At 46.8% G+C, this 21,165-nt stretch overlaps 1 protein-coding gene and 1 non-coding gene across 3 annotated transcripts in view; one reads left to right on the forward strand and one right to left on the reverse strand.

The window, feature by feature from the left end:
• Nucleotides 1-21,165, reverse strand: part of DOP1B (DOP1 leucine zipper like protein B) — a 123,159-nt gene that overhangs the window by 16,870 nt on the left and 85,124 nt on the right. For both annotated transcript variants that reach the window (XM_015132917.3, XM_077995786.1), the window contains exons 20-26: nucleotides 20,641-20,752; nucleotides 19,699-19,887; nucleotides 16,765-16,887; nucleotides 14,889-15,026; nucleotides 8,208-8,263; nucleotides 5,679-5,783; nucleotides 5,515-5,581 (exon numbers count right to left, since the gene is read on the reverse strand). In XM_015132917.3, the coding sequence (XP_014988403.3) occupies nucleotides 5,515-5,581; nucleotides 5,679-5,783; nucleotides 8,208-8,263; nucleotides 14,889-15,026; nucleotides 16,765-16,887; nucleotides 19,699-19,887; nucleotides 20,641-20,752 (790 nt within the window). The remainder of the gene's footprint in view (nucleotides 1-5,514; nucleotides 5,582-5,678; nucleotides 5,784-8,207; nucleotides 8,264-14,888; nucleotides 15,027-16,764; nucleotides 16,888-19,698; nucleotides 19,888-20,640; nucleotides 20,753-21,165) is intronic.
• Nucleotides 10,403-10,507, forward strand: LOC114677263 (small nucleolar RNA U13). Its single transcript, XR_003728550.2, has one exon. It is a non-coding gene; the product is annotated as a small nucleolar RNA U13 (small nucleolar RNA).

The raw sequence follows: 21,165 nt of genomic DNA on the forward strand, positions 1-21,165 counted from the left end.
AACTATTAATGAGATTTTGCATTCTCTTTTGTGTGTGCCCTAAGTCTGAAATCCAATGCGTATTTTGCACTTATAGCACATTCAATTCAGACTACCACATTTTTTTTTTTTTTTTTTTTGGGAGGTGGTGGGCAGGACAGGGTCTTTCTCTGTCAACCAGACTGGAGTGCAGTGGTGCAATCAAGACTCACTGCAGCTGGGCGTGGTGGCTCATGCCTGTAATTCCAGCAGTTTGGGAGGCTGAGGCAGGTGATCACAAGGTCAAGAGATCGAGACCATCATGGCCAACATGGTGAAACCCTGTCTCTACTAAAAATACAAAAATTAGCTAGGCATGGTGGGATGTGCCTGTAATCCCAGCTACTTGGGAGGCTGAGGCAGGAGAAATGCTTGAACCTGGGTGGCAGAGATTATGGTGAGGCAAGATAGTGCCACTGCACTCCAGCCTGGTGACAGAGTGTTGCGTGAAGTCAGGGACCCCGAACACAGGGACCGGCTGGAGCCGTGGCAGAGGGACATAAATCGTGAAGATTTCATTTTAATGTGGACATTTATCAGTTCCCAAACAATACTTGTATAATTTCTTATGCCTGTCTTTACTTTAATCTCTTAATCCTGTAAGCTGAGGATGGACGTCTCCTCAGGACCACGGTGGTAACTGTGTTACCTGTACAAATTGATTGTAAAACATGTGTGTTTGAACAATATGAAATCAGTGCACCTTGAAAAAGAAGAGAATAGCAGTGATTTTTAGGCAACAAGGGAAAACAACCATAAGGTCTGACTGCCTGCAGAGTCGGGCAAAAACAGCTATATTTTTCTTCTTGCAGAGAGCCTTTAAATGGATGTGCAAGTAGGAGAGATATTGCTAAATTCTTTTCCTAGCAAGGAATATTAATATTAATACCCTGGGAAAGGAATGTGTTCCTGGGGGGAGGTCTATAAACAGCCACTCTGGGAGTGTCTGTCTTATGTAGTTGAGATAAGGACTGAGATATGCCCTGGTCTCCTGCAGTAGCCTCAGGCTTATTAGGGTGGGGAAAAACTCCACCCTGGTAAATCTGTGGTCAGACTGGTTCTCTGCTTTGGAACCCTGTTTTCTGTTAAGATGTTTATCAAGATAATACGTGCACTGCTGAACATAGACCCTTATCACTAGTTCTGCTTTTGCCCTTTCCCTTGTGATCTTTGTTGGATCCTTATCAGTAGTTCTGCTTTTGCTCTTTGTCCTGTTACCTCAGAAGCATGTGATCTCTGTTAGACCCTTATTAGTAGTTCTGCTTTTTGCCCTTTGTCCTGTTACCTCAGAAGCATGTGATCTCTGTTAGACCCTTATTAGTAGTTCTGCTTTTTGCCCTTTGTCCTGTTACCTCAGAAGCATGTGATCTCTGTTAGACCCTTATTAGTAGTTCTGCTTTTTGCCCTTTGAAGCATGTGATCTTTGTACCTACTCCCAGTTCTTACACCCCCTCCCTTTTTGAAACCCTTAATAAAAACTTGCTGGTTTTGAGGCTCGGGTGGGCATCACAGTCCTACCGATATGTGATGTCACCCCCCGGTGGCCCAACTATAAAATTCCTCTCTTTATACTGTCTCTCTTTATTTATTAGCTGGCCAACACTTATGGAAAACAGAAGAACCTACGTTGAAATACTGGGGGTGGGTTCCCCCAATAACAGAGCAAGACTCCATCTCAAAAAAATAAAAATAAAAAAGACTGACTGCAGCCTCGACCTCCTGGGCTCAAGCCATCCTCAGGCTCCCGGGTAGCTGGGACTACAGGTGCATGCCACCACATCTGGATAATTTTTAAATTTCTTGTAGAGATGAGGTCTCCCTATGTTGCCCACACTGTAGACTAGACACACTTCAAGTGCTCAACAGCCATCTGTGGCTAATGGCTACTATACTGGCCAATGTAGGTAAAATATACAGAGATTGCAAGTCATCGCAGCATGTGATGAAAAAGCCATAAATTGTATTCAGTGGATTGGCTTTCTGGTTTATCTAGGACCACGGGTTCTTCCTAGAAATGCATCTTTCAATAATATAACAAGAAACAAAGGTCAATAAGTTAAACTGACTCAGTGGGGTAAAGTGAGGAGTCATCCACTCTCAGGAGTATGATCAGTAAAGAATCTGGTTAGTAGCTAGAGAGACAAACTTGAAGCTGGCTTCTGAGCCAGTGTCATCAAGTGTCATCAGCTAAGAGTGGCTATAATCCTTGACATCTGAGAATTTTATAATCCTGATCTCAACTGTGCCACAAGGTTCCCAGGCTCAGCAGTTGTGTTGAGGCGTGAAGCAGGGCACACCTGCCTGCTGGGTGGGTGCGCTCGAGGGAACAGGCTAATCGGCTAACTTAGGCAGGGCTGGGTGTGAAGGGCAGAAGGAAAGTCAGGAAAAGGGTTTAGGGGCTTAGAGGAGTTCCTGTAAGGACCGATGAAAGCACTGAGTGGATGAGTGTGATATTGTGGAAATGTTTTCGGCCTTTCTCCCCATTTCCCAGCTATAACTCCTAAATTCCTTGGATTCTCCAAAGTAATATGTGTCTTTTTGTATGCTACTGAGATGGCTGTGGCTGCGGACCCCCAGATAACTTCAGCTCCCCAACCTCCAGGAAGGGGAGAGGGGTTAAAGGTTAAATTGATCAGCAATGACCAATGATTTAATCCATCATGCCTATGTAATGAAGCTTCCACAAACCCCAAAGTAACTGGGTTCGAATGAGCTTCTGGATGGCTAAACATGTGGAGGTTCCTAGAAGGTGGTGCCCAAGGAGGGCATGGAAGCTCCGTGCCCCTTCCCAAGTCCCTTGCCTAATCATCGATTCATCTGTATCCTTTCTAATCTCCTTTATAATAAACTGGTCAGCCGGGTGCGGTGACTCATGCCTGTAATCCCAGCACTTTGGGAGGCTGAGGCGGCCAGGTCATAAGGTCAGGAGTTCAAGACCAGCCTGGCCAACATGGCAAAACTCTGTCTCTACTCAAAATACAAAAATTAGCCGGGCATGGTGGCAGGCGCCTGTGATCTCAGCTACTTGGAAGGCTGAGGCAAGAGAATCGCTTGAACCTGGGAGGCGGAGGTTGCAGTTAGCTAAGATTGTGCCATTGCACTCCAGCCTTGGCAACAAGAGTAAGACTCCATCTCAAAATAAATAAATAAATAAATAAATAAATAAAATAAAATAAACTGTTCAATGTGTTTCCTGAGTTCCATGAGCCACTCCAGCTAATTAACAGAACCCAAGGAGTGAATGGGGGAACTCCAATTTAGAGCTGGTCTGTCAGAAGCACAGATAAAAAAACTTGGGGCTTGTGATTGGCATCTAAAGGGGTGGGGCAGTGTTGTGGGACTGCACCCTTAACCTGCAGGATTTGAAGATATCTCTAGGTGGAGAATGCCAGAATTGAATGGAACTGGATGACGCCTATCTAGTGTCCACTGCAGAACTACTAGCTTGGTTGCTGGTGGGGAGAAATCCCCACACATTTTGGTTACGAGGTCACCGAAGTATTTTATGTTATGAGACTGTGGTAGGAAAATCACATTTTGTTTTTTTCTATATCCCCAGTGGGGAAGAAGTATAGGGTGTGGCTCAAAATAGTAGGAAGGAATAAGTGTTGGGGATGCTACGTGTCATGAGACAGAAAGAAGCAGATGCCACCTGGTCCCCTCAACCAAAAGGAGCAGAGAAGAGGCGTTCCAGCTGCAACAACAGAGGGAATGTCTGTGGCCAGAGCCCTCTCCAGGCAGGCTGAAGAGAGAGGGTCCTGCTATAGGCAACAGGCCACAAAAGCAGGGAGGGCTTAGGTGAGCAAGTGCTGTCCCGGCACCTGGACGGGCAGCATCGGCACTGTAATGATGTTTTCTTCTCTGGCTACAAGTCAAGGCCAAAGGAGGAGGCACCGGAATTTTCCAATTATGCTTTATGGTATTTTTTTTTTTTTGAGACCAAGTTTCATGCTTGTCACCCAGGCTGGAGTATAGTGGTGAGATCTCAGCTCACTGCAACCTCTGCCTCCCAGGTTCAAGCGATTCTCCTGCCTCAGCCTCCCGAGTAGCTGGGATTATAGGTGTGCGCCACCACGCGTGGCTAATTTTTGTATTTTTAGTAGAGGTGGGGTTTCACCATGTTGGCCAGGCTGCTTTCAAATCCCTGACCTCAGGTGATCCGCCCGCCTCGGCCTCCCAAAGTGCTGGGATTGCAGGTGTGAGCCACCGTGCCCAGCCTACTGTGCTTTATACAGTACTTTTGTGGTTCAGAACTGCGGACCTGAGGCTGTTTCTGGATATACCTTTCACAAATGCCAGGGATCATAAAGATTAGCAGTAGTATCGCCAAGGCTATAAATATGATAGAAAAGCCAACTGAATCAAGGTCTATAATGGTTTGCAAAATAGTGATTATCCCAACTTCATCATAACTTCCATATTTATTAGTTGGCACTCCACTCTGAATTTTCCTTCTCCTATGGATGGGTTTTATTTTTCAGTATTAAACAAATTTTTATGAGCATATATTACTGTTATAATGGGAGATGAGGCGTTTAAGGAAAGAAATCCATGTATGGAGGCTGGGTGTGGTAGCTCACGCCTGGAATCCCAGCACTTTGGGAGGCCGAGGCAGGAGGATCACCTGAGGTCAGGAGTCTGAGACCAGACCAGACAACATGGAGAAACCTTGTCTCTATTAAAAACGCAAAAAATTAGCCAGGCGTGGTGACGTGTGTCTGTAATCTCAGCTACTTGGGAGGCTGAGGCAGGAGAATTGCTTGAACCCAAGAGGTGGAGGTTTCGGTGAGCTGAGACCGTGCCACTGCACTCTAGCCTGGGTGACAGAGTGACATTCTGTCCAACCTCCCACCCCCCCACCAAAAAAAAAGAAAAAAAAAAAAGAAATATCCATGTATGGAGATAGCTTCCTTTTTTTTATTTTTTTGAGACAGGGTCTCTGTTGCCAGGCTGAAGTGCAGTGGCACAATCACAGCTCACTATAGCCTCAACCTCCCAGGCTCAAGGGATCCTCAATAGGTGTAGCTACCACACTAGGCTAATTTTTGTATTTTTGTAGAGATGAGGTCTCACTATGTTACCCAGATTGGTCTCGAACTCCTGAGCTTAAGCAATCTGCCCGCCTCAGCCTCCCGAAGTGCTGGGATTACAAGTGTGTGCCACCGCGTCCGGTGGGAGATAGATTTCTAATTCCACTTATGTTTCACAGTGAGGTCCACATACATCTGCATACAGCGTGGAGGGTGAGGGGTGCAGCTGTCAGTTCCACAATCGATTGCTCAAGCATTACACAAGAACCTTCATGAGAAAACCTGGGCCCCAGGTCTGACTGAACTCTCCAGAGACAGCGAGGGGGGAAGAAAGACTTGAGAACAAGTGCAAAGCTAACCTCAGATTCTGTCCAACGTCTCTTGCCTATCTGCTATCTGATATCCCCAAAGGAGGACAGCACTGCTGGGGTAATATCATTTGGCTGAACCTCTTTCGTATACAAACCTGCAGGTCTTTTAGATCCTTCTTGTTTTCCAGGTTGGGAGTTCTTGTTACAAAGTCATTCAGCATGCTGTCGGGAGACAGTCAGCTTCAGATTAAAAATGCCGCAGAAATAAAATATGTGCCAAAAGAAAATATTACACAATGACAATGTGGTGACAAGATACCTGAGAAGCAGAAAATACCCAGGTGGGGCTAGATTCAACTGTACAGACTCCTTCAATACTCCCAACAGTGAAGAAAAGTTCTCTTGCAAGGCTGGTACTGGAAGCCTGTTTTTTAAAAAGATAGGAAAAACACTTAACCATGAACAGGTCAAAATACAACATTTATTTATAAGCACATTTAAGATCCTGGCGGTTGGAAAGCAAAGGGTAAACAGCACACCCCACCGACCTTTTTCTTTTTAAAAAATTACAACATACACAAGCTAAACTTTGGTATTCTGGCAAGCACTTGGAGTTTGGGAACCTGAAATCCTACTGCTGCCTGGTTTCCTTGTCTGTAAAATAAAAGCCTTAAACTAGATGATCAACCTTGATCTCTCAGGCCTTTCCTTTTTTGTAAGACAGAGTCTTGCTCTGTCGCCCAGGCTGGAGTGCAGTGGCGTAATCTCGGCTCACTGCAACCTTTGCCCCACCGAGTTCAAGTGATTCTCATTCTTCAGCCTCCCGAGCTGGGATTACAGGCGCCTGCCACCACACCCGGCTAATTTTTTGTATTTTAGTAGAGATGGGGTTTCATCACATTGGTCAGGCTGGTCCTGAACTCCTGGACTCAAGTAAATCCACTTGCCTCGGCCTCCCAAAGTGCTGGGATTACAGGCGTGAGCCACCGTGCCTGGCTAATCTCTCAGGCCTTTTTGAGCTGATATTTTGCTTCCCTAAAGTGGCTGGTAACAGAGCATCACCTGTCGGAAGGCTGCAAAGCAATAGGTCCCGGGACACTCACCAGGAAACTGGCCTATCCCCCTCTGTAGCTCTCAGGATGAGGATTCTGAGATGACTGCTCCAAAGCAAGACAGCGCAGCTCAGGAAGTGAAAGCTCAGACTGCAGTCAGAGTGTCCCAGGTCCAAGTCCTGGTTCTCCAACTTACTACCTACTGTGTAACCTAGGTGGTTCCTCCTCGGCAAAAGGAGGACGACCAAATCTAACCTGCAGCTGCTGGGAAAGCTCGGCTATCCCTTAGGCCCCTACAGTCAACATTCGCCAGCAACACAACATATATTAGCTGTCATAGGAGGGAAGTGACCGGCTCATCTTTAACTCCTGGAGGAAAGAACGACAATGATGCTCACGGGGGAAGTGGTCTGAATTTAACCCCACCCTGGTCATCTACCAGGAGGCCTCGATTTACCGTCCTGCAACTTCAGAATGTGGTGAGTGGGGAATAACCACAGAATGTTAACTGTGTGAACCAAGGAGCCTGTGCCTGGTTGTCAGCGTTATTTATAGTGAGACTCCTGATGGCTATGTAGGGATACTGAGGCTTCCCTGAGAAGTGGTCTCTACTTCCCTCACCCCCCCCCCTTTTTTTTTTGAGATAGACTCTCATTCTGTCCCCCAGGCTGCAGTACAGTGGTGTGATCTCAGCTCACGTCAACCTCTGCCTCCTGGGTTCAAGTGATTCACCTGCCTCAGCTTCCTGAGTAGCTGGGACTACAGGCATGACACAACCAAGCCCTAATTTTTTTTTATAGTTTTAGTAGATATAGGGTTTTACCACACTGGCCAGGCTGGTCTCAAACTCCTGGCCTCAAGTGACCCACCCACTTCAGTCTCCCAAAGTGCCGTGATTATAGGCATGAGCCACCGCACCCAGCCCCCTCACCCTCATTTACAGCAACACAGAGCTGTGCCTGGGATGCGGCCATTGTAAGATCTGAATGAGGTCCAATAAAGCTTATTTTTCATCCATGGGGAAAAACCTGGGGAATCCTCTTTAATGCTCTGTTGGCTAAGACACCTAATACCTATATTAACTTAGCAAATCAAAGCGGAAACCTCTCCACATCAAACACGGGATGGCACACTGAGAACGTCACCAGATTTTTTTTCTTTTGAGACAGAGCCTTGCTCTGTCACCCAGGCTGGAGAACAGTGGTGTGGTCTCGGCTCACTGCAACCTCTGCCTCCTGGGTTCATGCAGTTCTCCTGCCTCAGCCTCTGGAGTAGCTGGGATTACAGGTGCATGCCACCATGCCCAACTAATGTTTGTATTTTTAGTACAGACGGGGTTTTACCATGTTGGCCAGGCTGGTCTCAAACTCCTGGCCTCAAGTGATCGGCCTGCCTCGGCCTCCCAAAGTGCTGGGATTGCAGGCATGAGCCACCGCACCCCGCCCATTTCTCCTTTTTCTAAAAGAGGTCTTTAACACTTCCCTATCTGTGTTTTTTTTTTTTCTTTTTCTGTATCAATTTAATGCAAATCTGAGCCTTTTAAAGTTTAATAGGCCTCACATAAAGCTTTGCTCATATAAAGTGTTCGAGATACAGTGTACAGATTTTAAGATGTTAACTCTCTGGAGAAGGAAAAGTACAGATCAATACCTTGGGAAGAAATGATGACAACTTTAAGATATTTTCTGAACTGTGGCTCTCTGGTAGTCTAGAAATAAAACCAGAGATACTATGCATGCTCACTGCCACAGTATCTGTATTTAAGGAAGTTTTTAGAGGACGGGAGACTGGATTACCTTTGGAGAAAAGCATAGCAAAATTGCAACACAGGGATGTCCACTAGGGGCGATTTCTGAAAATGAAAGTAAAATCAATTACTCCAGGTTGGTGGGAAATAAGGCTAAAAAGAATTCAGATACAAAGTGAAACAGATCTATAGCCTAACAAAGCAAAGGTTTTCCACTAAAGAATCTTTCAGATAAAACAACAGACATGATAGTGCCCATCATGTACAATTAAAATAAGTGTGTCCTAGGAGCCCCCAAATCATTCGCGCCCCCTTAGACTTCTACAGTGATCTCCCATCCTGTGTACCCCCTTTCCATGCCAGGCATCAGGAAGCATTTAGGGAAAATCAGTATTGTAACTGAACTTCCCCAAACAGAGAGCTAGGGCCAGTGTTGACTCCAATGAATGCACATGATTACCAAGAGACAAGGCAAAATTCTAATTCTTTTGCTTCTTTCTCTCTTCTCTTCTCTTCTCTTTTCTTTTCCTCTCTCCCTCCCTCCCTTTCTTTCTCTGTCTCTTTCTCTTTCTCTTTGACACAAGAGTCTTGTTCTGTTGTCCAGGATGGAGTACACTAGTGCAATCTCAGCTCACTGCAACCTCTGCCTCCCTCGTTCAAGTGATCCTCATGCCTCCGCCTCCCAAGTAGAGCCACCATACCCAGCCAAAAAATTCTAATTCTTAGTTTAGAAGATTACTTCGAACCCAACCCAAACAGTTTCCCCAAAAACCCTGCGGCTGGAACTACTTGGAAACAAGTTCCAAAACACACGTTTCCCCCGCTCCTTGCTTGTAAAAAGCTATTTGCAGCTATTAATTAACTAAACTAACCACAAAATGTAGTTTTGTTATTTGAACCGCCAAAAACCAGTCAGCTAAATAAAATCCAGTTCCTTTATAGCCCAGGAAAGACTAGAAATTGCAGGTATTTGTAGAAATTCAAATAATGTGAAGGAACACAACCTAAAAACACTCGCTCTGGCTGTCACAGCCTCTGCAGAGCTGTCTTCAGGACAGCCCCTCGAAGAACCCCTTGGTTCTACGGCCACCAAGCCTGCAGTGGCACAGACTGCCCTGTGGCGTGTCATTCCCACTCCTAACATTTATGGACAAGAGTGAAAAGAGGCCAAGTGTGGTGGTTCACGCCTGTAATCCCAGCACTTTGGGAAGCCAAGGCGGGTGGATCACTTGAGGTCAGGTGTTCAAGACCAGCTTGGCCAACATGGCGAAACCCTATCTCTACTAAAAATACAAAAAAATTAACTGGGCATGGTGGCGCAAGCCTGTAATTCCAGCTACTCAGGAGGCTGAGGCAGGAGAACCGCTTGAACCAAGGAGGTAGAGGTTGCAGTGAACCAAGATCATGCCACTGCATTCCAGCCTGACTCCTGACAGCCTGGCTCTCTTTTTGAGAGCGAGACTCCACCTCAAAAAAAAAAAAAAAAGGCCGGGGACAGTGGCTCACGCCTGTAATCCCAGCACTTTGGGAGGCCAAGGCCAGTGGATCATGAGGTCAGGCGATCGAGACCATCCTGGCTAACACGGTGAAACCCCGTCTCTACTAAAAATACAAAAAATTATCCAGGCATGGTGGTGGGCGCCTGTGGTCCCAGCTACTCGGGAGGCTGAGGCAGGAGAATGGTATGAACCCGGGAGGTGGAGCTTGCAGTGAGCTGCGATCAGCCTGGGCGACAGAGCGAGACTCTGTCTCAAAAAAAAAAAAAACAACAAAAAAAAACAAAAGTGAAAGGCAACAGGACAACCATACGTTCTTGGGAGATTGGGAGACCTGGGCCAGATCCCCAAGAAATACTGTGGGAGTCATTGGGGTCCTTTTACATTTGGTGCCTTAAGCACTGAGCCGGCTCCGCAGCCCGGCCTCGCCGTGGTGTTACTGAGCCGGCTCCATAGCCTGGCCTCGCAGTGTTGTTATTTTTTAGGATGGCTTCGCTTCTCTTCTCTCTTCTTTGCCAAGCTAGAATATAGGAGGACTGAGGGCAGGAACTGTTCTTTTCACTATTTAGCCTCCACCACACCACTCAGTGCGCATAGGGCATTATCGATCAACACTGGAACGAAGGAAGAGACCAGGGGCTGGAGGATAACCAGCTGGGTGACGCCCAACGGCCAGGCCCTCGGGGCCTGGACATTTCTATAGGGGGCTGCCCTGCGTCATATGCGAGGCTGAAAAAAAAGTCTTCTGATCCATCTGTAGTTCATGAGTGTGATGACTGGGTGTTCACGTGCATGTGTGAGATGTACCACCCTCAAGCCTTGTTACAATGGTCGGCACATTACCTGTCTGATGTGAAAAAAAAAAAGTATTTCTTTCGTTTTGAGACGAAAGGGTCTTGCTCTGTACTGGAGTGCAGTGGCGTGATCTTGGCTCAATGCAGCCTCAACTTCCCTGGCTCAAGTGATTCTCCCACCTCAGCCTCCCAAGTAGCTGAGGCTACAGGTGGGTACTACCATGCCTGGCTAATTTTTTTTCTTTTCTTTTTTTTTTTTTGGAGAGTCAGGGTTTTACTTTGTTGCCCAGGCTGGTCTTGAACTTCTGGGCTCAAGCAATCTCCCTGCTTCGGCTTCCCAAAGTGTTGGGATTACAGGAGTGAGCCACCCGTTAACACTCTAAAATCATATCTATCTACCTACCTACCTACCTACCTACTTCTATCTATCTATCTACCTACCTACCTACATCTATCTACCTACCTACATCTACCTACCTACCTACATCTATCTACCTACCTACATCTACCTACCTACCTACATCTATCTACCTACCTACATCTACCTACCTACCTACATCTATCTACCTACCTACATCTACCTACCTACATACATCTATCTACCTACCTACATCTATCTACCTACCTACATCTATCTACCTACCTACATCTACCTACCTACCTACATCTATCTACCTACCTACATCTATCTACCTACCTACATCTATCTACCTACCGACCTACCTACATCTACCTACCTACCTACCTACTTCTATCAATCAATCAATCAATCAATCAATCAATCTATCTATCTATCTACCTACCTACCTATCTGTCTTCCTGCCTACCTCCCTATTTTTTTTAATGTGTTTCTGTCCAGTTCTTGGTTCGTAACTCCTGCCCTCCTTTTACCTGTCCCAAGGCAGGACTCTAATCTGACTATGGTTCATAAGACTCTCATTCTGGGGAGGGTCCTGTCCCACACCCTGGAGGAAGGAGTGCTGTGCAGACAGGCCAAGAAGAATCTGAACAGGCAGGCCCTACTGGGTTTCCCCAGTCACTGTATTAAGTATTAGATCACATTCTTTTTGTCCAATCACATTTCGACACGGTTGTCCATGCTTTAGTCATGCCCATCCAGTGAAGTTTCCATAAGAGGCCCAAGAGGACTGGGTTTGGTGAGCTTCTGGAGAGCAGAGCACATGAAGGTTCTGTGCCCACGGAGGGTGTGGGAGCTCCGCACCTCTTCCCCCATGCCTCGCCCTATGCACCCCTTCATCTGTATCCTTAGTAGTGGCCTTTATAATAAACCAGTAAACGTGTTTCTGGAGTTCTGCAAGCTGCTCTGACAAATTAATTGAACCCAAAGAAGGGGTTCGTGGGAATCCCAACTTGAAGCTAGTCAGTCAGAAGTTCCAGAGGCCCGGACTCATGACTGGTGTCTGAAGTTGAGGGTGCTCTTGGGACTGAGTCCTTACCCTGTGGGATCTGACACTGTCTCCAAGCAGATAGAGTAGGAATTGAATTGGAGGACACCCAACTGGTGTCCACTGCGGACTCAACTGCTTGCCTGCTGGTGGGGAGAACTCCCCGCATATCTGCGGTAAGAGGTCTTCTGTGTTGATTGTTATGTTGTTGAGGGAGGACACAGTTGAGTTTCTTTTTTTTCCCCCCAGATATAGAACTGTGTTAGTCCTCTTGTGACTGGCTTACTTCATTCAACTTAATGTCTTCAAGGTTCATCCATGTCGCCAGGCGCGAGGGCTCACGCCTGTAATCCCAGCACTTTGGGAGGCCAAGGCGGGCGGATCACGAGGTCAAGAGATCGAGACCATCCTGGCCAACACAGTGAAACCCCATCTCTACTAAAAATACAAAAAATTAGCCGGGTGCAGTGGCAGGCATCTGTACTCCCAGGTACTCGGGAGGCTGAGGCAGGAGAATGGCATGAACCCAGGAGGCAGAGCTTGCAGTGAGCCAAGATTGTGCCACGGCACTCCAGCCTGGGCAACAGAGCGAGACTCCGTCTCAAAACAAAAAAAAGGTTCATCCATGTTAAGGATCTGACATCCATGTTGTAGCACGTGTCAGAATTTCATTCCTGTTAAAGCTGAGTACTAACCCACTACATGCACAGATCTCACTTTGTTATCTGTGCACCCACTGATACACACATGGATTGCTTCTGCCTTTTGGCTGCTGTGAATAATGCTGCTATGAACATCAGCACACAAATATCTGTTCAAGTAAAGCTATATTTTTTAATAATCACTTTTCCATTGCACAAATTTTCTTTTTTGTGGACAGGGTCTCACTCTGTCACCTAGGCTGGAGTGCAATGGCTCCATCATAGCTCACTACAGCCTCATACTCGTGTGCTCAACTGATCCTCCTGCCTCAGCCTCCCAAATAGCTGGGGCTACAAGTGTGCACTACCACCCCCAGCTAATTTTTTAATTTATTGTAGAGACGGTGTCTCCCTACATTGCCCAGGCTGGTCTTGAACTCCTGGACTAATGTGCTAGGATTACAGGCATAAGCCACCATGCCCAGGTCCCCTAATTTTCATTTAGATTATTCTTAAATTTTTGCTAACTGTATGATTTTAAATTGTTTGACAGAAGGCAATTATTTCAAGATTGAAATAAATCCCTGGTTTTTATTAACTTAAGAGCAAAACGGCTCTGCTGCTTTCAATGATGAAGTCTGCTTTGGTAAAAACAAAAACAGAAGACTCTAAGGGAATGCAAATATTAAACCACACAGCTTGCCCTGTTTTAAATCCACTGTGTATAACTGAAGAAGCTCTCTAGACGACATGGGCCCTCCAGGCTGCTGTAATGAAATTGAGCAGAAAAATTACAAGGAACTTCTTGGTTCAATGACATCACCCTGAAGGTTTCTGTTTCACAGCAGCCAGATGAAATCTCTTTCTCAGAGTGTCTATCATGACTTATGTTCTCTGACATTTATTTTCTACTTTTATAAAAAATTATGCAGCCAGGCATGGTGGCTCTCGCCCGTAATCCCAGCACTTTGGGAGGCCGAGGCGGGAGGATTGCTTGAGCCTAGTAGTTCCAGACCAGTCTGGGCAACATGGCAAACCCCGTCACTACAAAAAATATAAAAATTAGTCAGGCGTGGTGGTGTGCACGTGTGGTCTCAGCTACTTGAGAAGATCACTTGAGCGTGGGGAGGTCGAGGCTATGGTGAGCTGTGATTGTGCCACTGCACTGCAGCCTGGATGACAAAGTGAGACTTCCATGCACCTCCACTCCCAGCTACCCAGGAGGCCGAGGCACAAGAATCACTTGAGCCCAGGAGGCAGAGGTTGCAGTGACTTGAGATCGCACCACTGCACTCCAGCCTGGATGACAGTGTGAGACTCTGTCTCAAAAAAAAAAAAAAAAAAAAAAGGTACGCAAATTTTAGTTTGCCCTTGACAAAGACTCTCTCCTTGAGCTGACTCTAGCTAGGCTCCTCTGAGCCCTCTGCTTGACAAATGATTCTGTCCACCCCCACACCAAGGGACTTGAGCAAACACCACCAGCATGGATCCCTAGGATGGGGACACCAGTCCTCTTCAAACGCCTGCCCAAGAAAGCTCAAGGTTGCCAAAGAATTTGCTGTTTGTTCCTGCCAACACCTGCAGAGAGGCCCCTGACCTCCCTTTCTCAGAGCATTTTAAGTTTACAATGATAAATACTTTCTCTGTCCCTTTGAGATGTGTATGTGTCTCCCACAGCCTAGGAATGTGTTTCTCAAGGACCTGGGAGCCATCCCTTTGAAATAGAATCACTGAGACAGACAGAGTCTTGATCTCCCAGCCTCTGTGGGAGGGTAGGAGCCTCATTTGGATAAGCCCCAGTTAGCAAACCCAGATGGCCTAATCACATCTATGGACTGAGCAGCCTCCCTGCCTGCTCTTTTGTAATTTTCTACTTCTCCAACTCTCCTTAAATCCCTGCTCCTTCTCCTCCCTCCTCCCTCATCCTTTCCCAGTCATCTCCACACAAATCTAAACTGAACCCAGCACTTCCCCTTACCGCAGTGGTTACTGAATCACATTTGTCTTTACCACCTTTCACTAGAGTCTGGTTTTGTTCCTCTTTGACATCTTTACAGCTGCAAGTTCCTTAAGGCAGGTGCCCTTTCCCCTTTCTAAAGATTTTATTCCATTTAGTGCCCAGAAGGCGTGTACCAGGCAGTGTCCTCAGCAGCAGGGTACAAGGATGAGAGCCCCTGACCTCAGGCAGTTCCCACCTTAAAAAAGGAGCACCAAATCTTCATAGGTCTCCCCCAAAGCACAGCAAACAGCACCTCCACTTCACTACCCCAAGCAGTCCCACTCACTCTTGTTACCTATCTTTCCCTCCCAAACACAATTTATAAGGAAGTAGAGTTATGACGAATGCCACCCACTCATCTACAGAAGCCTAGAGGACTCCCCAGTCTCCTTACCTCGTCACCCCCTTTGACTTGGGGTGGCCTCTTCACCACCTCCTTCACCAGGTGCAGCAACGTGTCAGTCTGCAGGGTGCTGAGTGCACACACCAAGTCGACAAGGGTCAGCTGGGATGCACTCGCCGCTGGGATAATCTGCCAAGAAAAAAAAAATTCCTTGAAAGCTTAAATAAGGATGATGTACAAAAAGTATTCTATAGTAGCCGTCCCTGGAGAAATCAATCTGCTTTCATCTTTTTTTTTTTTTTTTTTTTTGAGACAGAGTCTTGCTCTGTCACCCAGGCTGGAGTGCAGTGGCGTGATCTCGGCTCACTGCAACCTCTGCCTCCCAGGTTTAAGCGATTCTCCTGCCTCAGCCTCCTGAGTAGCTGGGATTACAGATGCCCACCAACATGCCTGGCTAATTTTTGTATTTTTAGTAGAGACAGGGTTTCGCCATGTTGGCCAGGCTGGTCTCAAACTCCTGATCTCAGGTGATCTGCCCGCCTGGGTCTCCCAAAGTGCTGGGATTACAGGTGTGAGCCACCACGCCCAGTCTGTTTTAATCTCTTAAACAAACATTTCCTATTGAACTAAGTAAAGGCTCCACCCATGGGAACAACATAATTTGATACAAATTAGGAATAAAAGGTGCAGTCCCTGATGGGGCTGTAATAGTGGTATGTTTGAATTTAGTAGAAAGCAGGCCGGGCGCGGTGGCTCAAGCCTGTAATCCCAGCACTTTGGGAGGCCGAGATGGGCAGATCACGAGGTCAGGAGATCGAGACCATCCTGGCTAACACGGTGAAACCCTGTCTCTACTAAGAAATACAAAAAATAGCCGGGCGAGGTGGCAGCGCCTGTAGTCCCAGCTACTCGGGAGGCTGAGGCTGGAGAATGGCGTGAACCCGGGAGGCGGAGCTTGCAGTGAGCTGAGATCCGGCCACTGTACTCCAGCCTGGGCTACAGAGCGAGACTCCGTCTCAAAAAAAAAAAAAAAAAGAAAGCATTTTAGAAACAAATATACTAAATTTGAAGGAAACAAGAGGTGGAATAAAAAATACGAAGACAGGAAGGAAAAACAGATAAACCAGCCTCCCATTTGCTGGGCTTGGAAGGAAAGGCCTGGTATGGGAGGCATATTTTTGATGACATAAGTCTGCACACCCTGGTCACGGGCATTTGGAAGAACAACAACTAGTGCCAGGCTCCTCACCAGGGAAGGAGCCCACAGGCGCTCAGGAGGGTGGCATCAGACACCGACCACTGACCCTTCCTCAGAGAACAGATGCCCATGTCAGCCACAGAGGCTGAGCACTGGGGGAGTGTCCAGGAGGTGCAGCAGCAGACCCTGAGCAGGGGATGGAGCAGGGGTGGGAGGGAATAAAGAGGACTGAGGTTGAAAAAGGTAGGCCAACCCCTGCAGGACTTCATGGTGGACCAGTCAAGTGGATAAAGAATGGGCAAAATGCAAACTGAAATTAATCTTTGGGCTCACGCCTGTAATCCCAGCACCTTGGGAGGCCGAGGTGGGCGGATCACGAGGTCAGGAGTACGAGACCAGCTTGGCCAACATGGTGAAACCCTGTCTGTACTAAAAAATACAAAAATTAGCTGGTCATGGTGGTGGGCACCTACAATTCCAGTTACTTGGGAGGCTGAGGCAGGAGAATTGCTTGAACCCAGGAGGTGGAGGTTGCAGCAAGCCAAGATCGCACCACTGCACTCCAGCCCGGGTGACAAGAGAGAGACTCCATCTCAAATCGATAAAATGATTAAATCAACTCAATAGTTTCCCATACTGGCCTCCAATGTCACCTTTGATTCCACATGATTCTGTGGTATTTCTTTGTCACGGTAAGTTTAACTGCTCCTCTAACTTTTTAAACTTTACCTTCATCTTACTGTGACGCTGGGCTTTCTTTCTGCTCCACACTGCCGCAACAGCTGCTGTCAACTGAACCCCAAGATGGGCCGTCAAGGGGTTTAAGAAGTCTAAAATTTTCTGTCTTATGGTCTAGAAAATAGGAAAAAAAAAAGTTACTGCGGGGTAATATTGGGGCTACGGCATCCTATACATTGAACCAGCACCTGCTGTCCATTCCCGAGATCAAAGACCCTGTCATGTTCGTGCCCAATGCTGTGCTGAGGTGCTTCCCTGACGGGCGGATCCCAGCAAAGGGAGGAATCAGAACCCTTTCCGGAAGGAGTCGGATGTGTGATGGTGGCGTGTCATGCCGGGGGGAAGGAGCAGTGAGCGGCCAAGGTGGAGAGACGGACGGCCAGCTCGACTGGCCAGGTGGGGGGACGGACGGCCATTTCGACTGGCCAGGTGGAGAGACGGACGGCCAGCTCGATTGGCCAGGTGGAAAGAGCGGGGGCCAGCTCGATTGGCCAGGTGGAGAGATGGACGGCCAGCTCGATTGGCCAGGTGGAGAGACGGACGGCCAGCTTATTGGCCAGGTGGAGAGACGGACGGCCAGCTTATTGGCCAGGTGGAAAGAGCGAGGGCCAGCTCAATTGGCCAGGAGCATCTCGGGAGATGATGAGTTTCATCCTTGCTGCTGTGAACACAGCAGGGGTCTTGCAGGAAGGCTGACAAGGCTTTGCAGCACTGTTTCCATCTGGAAATCCCACAGCCTCAGCTTGACTCCATCAGCTGCGGAAGGGCTTATATTCATTAGGAAAGTACTTGCTCAATTTCCAGAAATAAGCACCATTTAACTAATTTTATCATGTAATCAATTTAATTAAACCTGTAACATGGTCCCGATGTCACTCACCACCTTCCGCTTTGCTACTGATGAATTTCTCTGTGTTCCTGCCACGTTCCTCGCTCTGTAAATCCTGCTGCTCTCCCAGCCTGAAATGCCCACCCTAGTTAAATCCTCTCCACCTGGGGCCTCAGCTAAGTCACGCTGCCTCAGGAACCCCAGACCAGGCCAGGGCTCCTGTTCACACATTCTCAGGAAACCCTGCGTTTCTCTGAAGCCTTGCTCACATCGTTATTCCACCGCCAGTTAATGTCTGCCACAGCCAGGGGGCAGGGACTTCATCTCTCTTGTCCCCTGGTAAAGCAAGAGAGCCTGGTGCTTGGCAGCAGGCACAAAACGTCTTGTCGAAGGGACGGATTTACCCAGTGCTTCCTGTGTCAACTGCCCATGTTTATTCCACATTAGATACAACTGAGCCAGCATGGAGCTGTCCCCTCCTTTCCACCATGGTTTCCGCTCTAGAGGGACTAATGGGGGATCCCGCTCCTCGGCCCTGAGTTCCTCAGGGAGGGCTAAGAGTTAAGTGCCTAATGAGCATCAGCCTTTATCGTAATTACTCTTCCCACCAACCCATGAGGATAGGATGCTAGCCACAGCCTGGTTTAACAGAAGAGGAAATGGAGGCTCAGAGAGGCTGAGTGCTACAGGAAGTTCCTCTAAAAAAGGTTTAGAAAATCTTTTCTTTCTGAGTGAGAAAAAAGGTTTTCTGAATCTTTTTAAGAGCAAGTTCTTGTAGAAGCTTGAAATACAGAATTCCCTTCTAGGGCACCCTTGGAATCGACAGAATGTCTGGAGGCCACCTGTGCACCATGGTACCTAAACGCAGGATGGCAAGGCTCATCCCTGAGGCCACAGATGGCACCTGGGGGCACTCAACTGATGTCAGATGTGGCAGATAATTCTGAGACACCATACACAGTAACACAGATGGTGAGCGACCGAGTCCTGCGCCTACGGCCTTCTGAGGCAGACACTGAAAATGGAAGAAGACTAAACTATAATATAAATATTCATGGTTGTACATTTTTGGTTTAAGAACTCAAAGGCATCCTGACATTCCATACTGATGGGGCCATGTTTGACAGGCACCACTAAAAGCAGAACAGAGATGAGCTGTCCAGCAGAAATGCTTTAGAGACTCAAGACTTGGGTCTCTAAATCATTTAGAGGTGAGGACCTAGGTACCCCCGCCTTGAACCACTGGAGACTATTTTTTTTGAGACAGGGTCTCACTGTTGCCCAGGCTGGAGTGCACTGGCATGATCTCAGCTCACTTCAACCTCCACCTCCTGGGCTCAAGCAATCCTCTTGCCTCGGCCTCCTGAATAGCTGGGACTACAGGCGCCTGCCACCATATCCAGCTAATTTTTGTATTTTTTGTAGAGATGGGGTTTTGCCATGTTGGCCAGGCTGGTCTCGAACTCCTGAGCTCAAGCATCACCCATCTTGGCCTCCCAAAGTGCTGGGATTACAAGCATAAGCCACCATGCCTAGCGCTAGAGATTTTATTTATTTATTTATTATTATTATTTTTGAGATGGGGTTTTGCTCTGTTGCCCACACTGGAGTGCAGTGGTGTGATCTTGGCTCACTGGGTTCCAGCGATTCTCCTGCCTCGGCCTCCTGAGTAGCTGGGATTACAGACACGTGCTACCACACATGGCTAATTTTTGTATTTTTAGTATAGACAGGGTTTCACCATGTTGGCCAGGCTGTTCTTGAACTCCTGACCTCAGGTGATCCATCCGCCTGGGCCTCCCAAAGTGTTGAGATTACAGGTGTGAGCCACTGTGCCCAGCCAAGGCTTTATGTTTAACTACAAAATAAGGTGAATGGAAAATTAGAAGAAAACAGGCTGAAACCACTCGGACTCCTCCATTTAAGGTGTAGGAAACTTACTGATAACAAACGAACCAGAGATTTCTACTTCTGACCTCTGACGTGGGTTTCATCGAGCACATCTGTTGATTATGCACACTTTCCTGTACATATTTATTTTGGGTGGAACAATACAAGACCAAGTAAATGACAGAACTACACAGACATCCTCTTACTTTGGTGGTTTTAAAGTAAACGGAAGAGGATCCCTTTGTGGCCCCCAGGAGATCGACAGGTCTCTTTTGAGTCTCCTCCTTTCTGAGAACATTCCAGAGAAGGGCCATGGTGTTAACAGTTCGAGGCAACTCTTCCAAGATGGCATTTCTGGCATTCCTCAAGTTGGCAGGATCACCTGTGGCCATGGTCTAAAAATTAAAATGAATACATGAGGCCGGCTTTGTCTATGGAATGGTTTTTCTTCCCACAAGGGCAGCAGTGCTGGCGGGATTAAGTCTGGGCTGTTGGACTCTCTTCTAAGCAACTCATACATGTGGTGGTGTGGGAGCAATAAGCTTCCCTGTGCATTTCAACCCATGGTTCTCTTTCACAGAGACAGCTGTGAGTCTGATGTTCCAAATTACAAACTTTTCAACCACTCAACCAAAGTGTTAGATGGATTCTAAGACTTAATCCCACACAGGGTAGAATAACCAAGCTAAAATGTCTGCCAACTCAGATTTCACGAACACTATGACAGAAAGTAAAAAATATGTGGAAAAAGATGACTATAAGCCTAAAAATCAAACAAGTGGCTTTATACGTTATCTCATAGGCTACTGATGGAACAATGGGCAAAGGGCTGGCACAGGGATTGCCAGCAGGAAGAAAACTATGTTTTCATGGCTGACATACATACATTACTTATACACATGCATTTGCGTTAATTATATACATGCATTTGCATATGCATTTGCATATATACTTGCATTGCTAACACACATGCATTTGCATACATGTGTACATGACTTATGTAATATTTGCATACACATTTACATTACTTCCATATGCACATCAGTTACATACATTACATACATACGTTACTTATTTGAAACAGTCATAAACCAAAGACAAAACAATATATGAAAATTGCCTTGAACTCAGGAAAAAAAAAAATTTACCTTTTTGTTTTGGTTGGCTTGTTCCAAAAGACAAAAATGACTAATAGTCGTCAGACCTTCTAAAAGGGTGAGTGGATAATCTGGAGAAATATTTTCCCTCTTGGAGGTTGTGCTGTGGTGAAGAAAAGAGAAATTGGTTTGAGAATTTTTAAAGAATGAGGCCATAAGGGTTTCTAATCCTACATATAAACACAGGAACTAGAGAGAGATCACCATCTCAAATAAACTGGAGCTCTCGTCATGGAATATCATTATAATAATGTTAACCATCCTTTGTGCAATTTTACATTCATATAGTCACTTTGGAAAAATAGTTTCAATGTTTTAGAATTTCTGTGAAGATGATTCACATTTTTATTTCTGTTTTGCAAAAATAGTAGAGAGCAGCTGACATGCCCTGCAACACTGAGCTAGACTGGATACCTGTGTGTATTTAACATAAAGGATCAGGGCTGGGTACAGTGGCTCACTCTAGCGCCTCAGCACTTTGGGAGGCCAAGGCAGGTGGACTGCCTGAGCTCAGGA

The sequence above is a fragment of the Macaca mulatta genome, chromosome 3, assembly GCF_049350105.2.
Source record: "Macaca mulatta isolate MMU2019108-1 chromosome 3, T2T-MMU8v2.0, whole genome shotgun sequence".
In the NCBI taxonomy this organism is placed as follows: Eukaryota; Metazoa; Chordata; class Mammalia; order Primates; family Cercopithecidae; genus Macaca; species Macaca mulatta.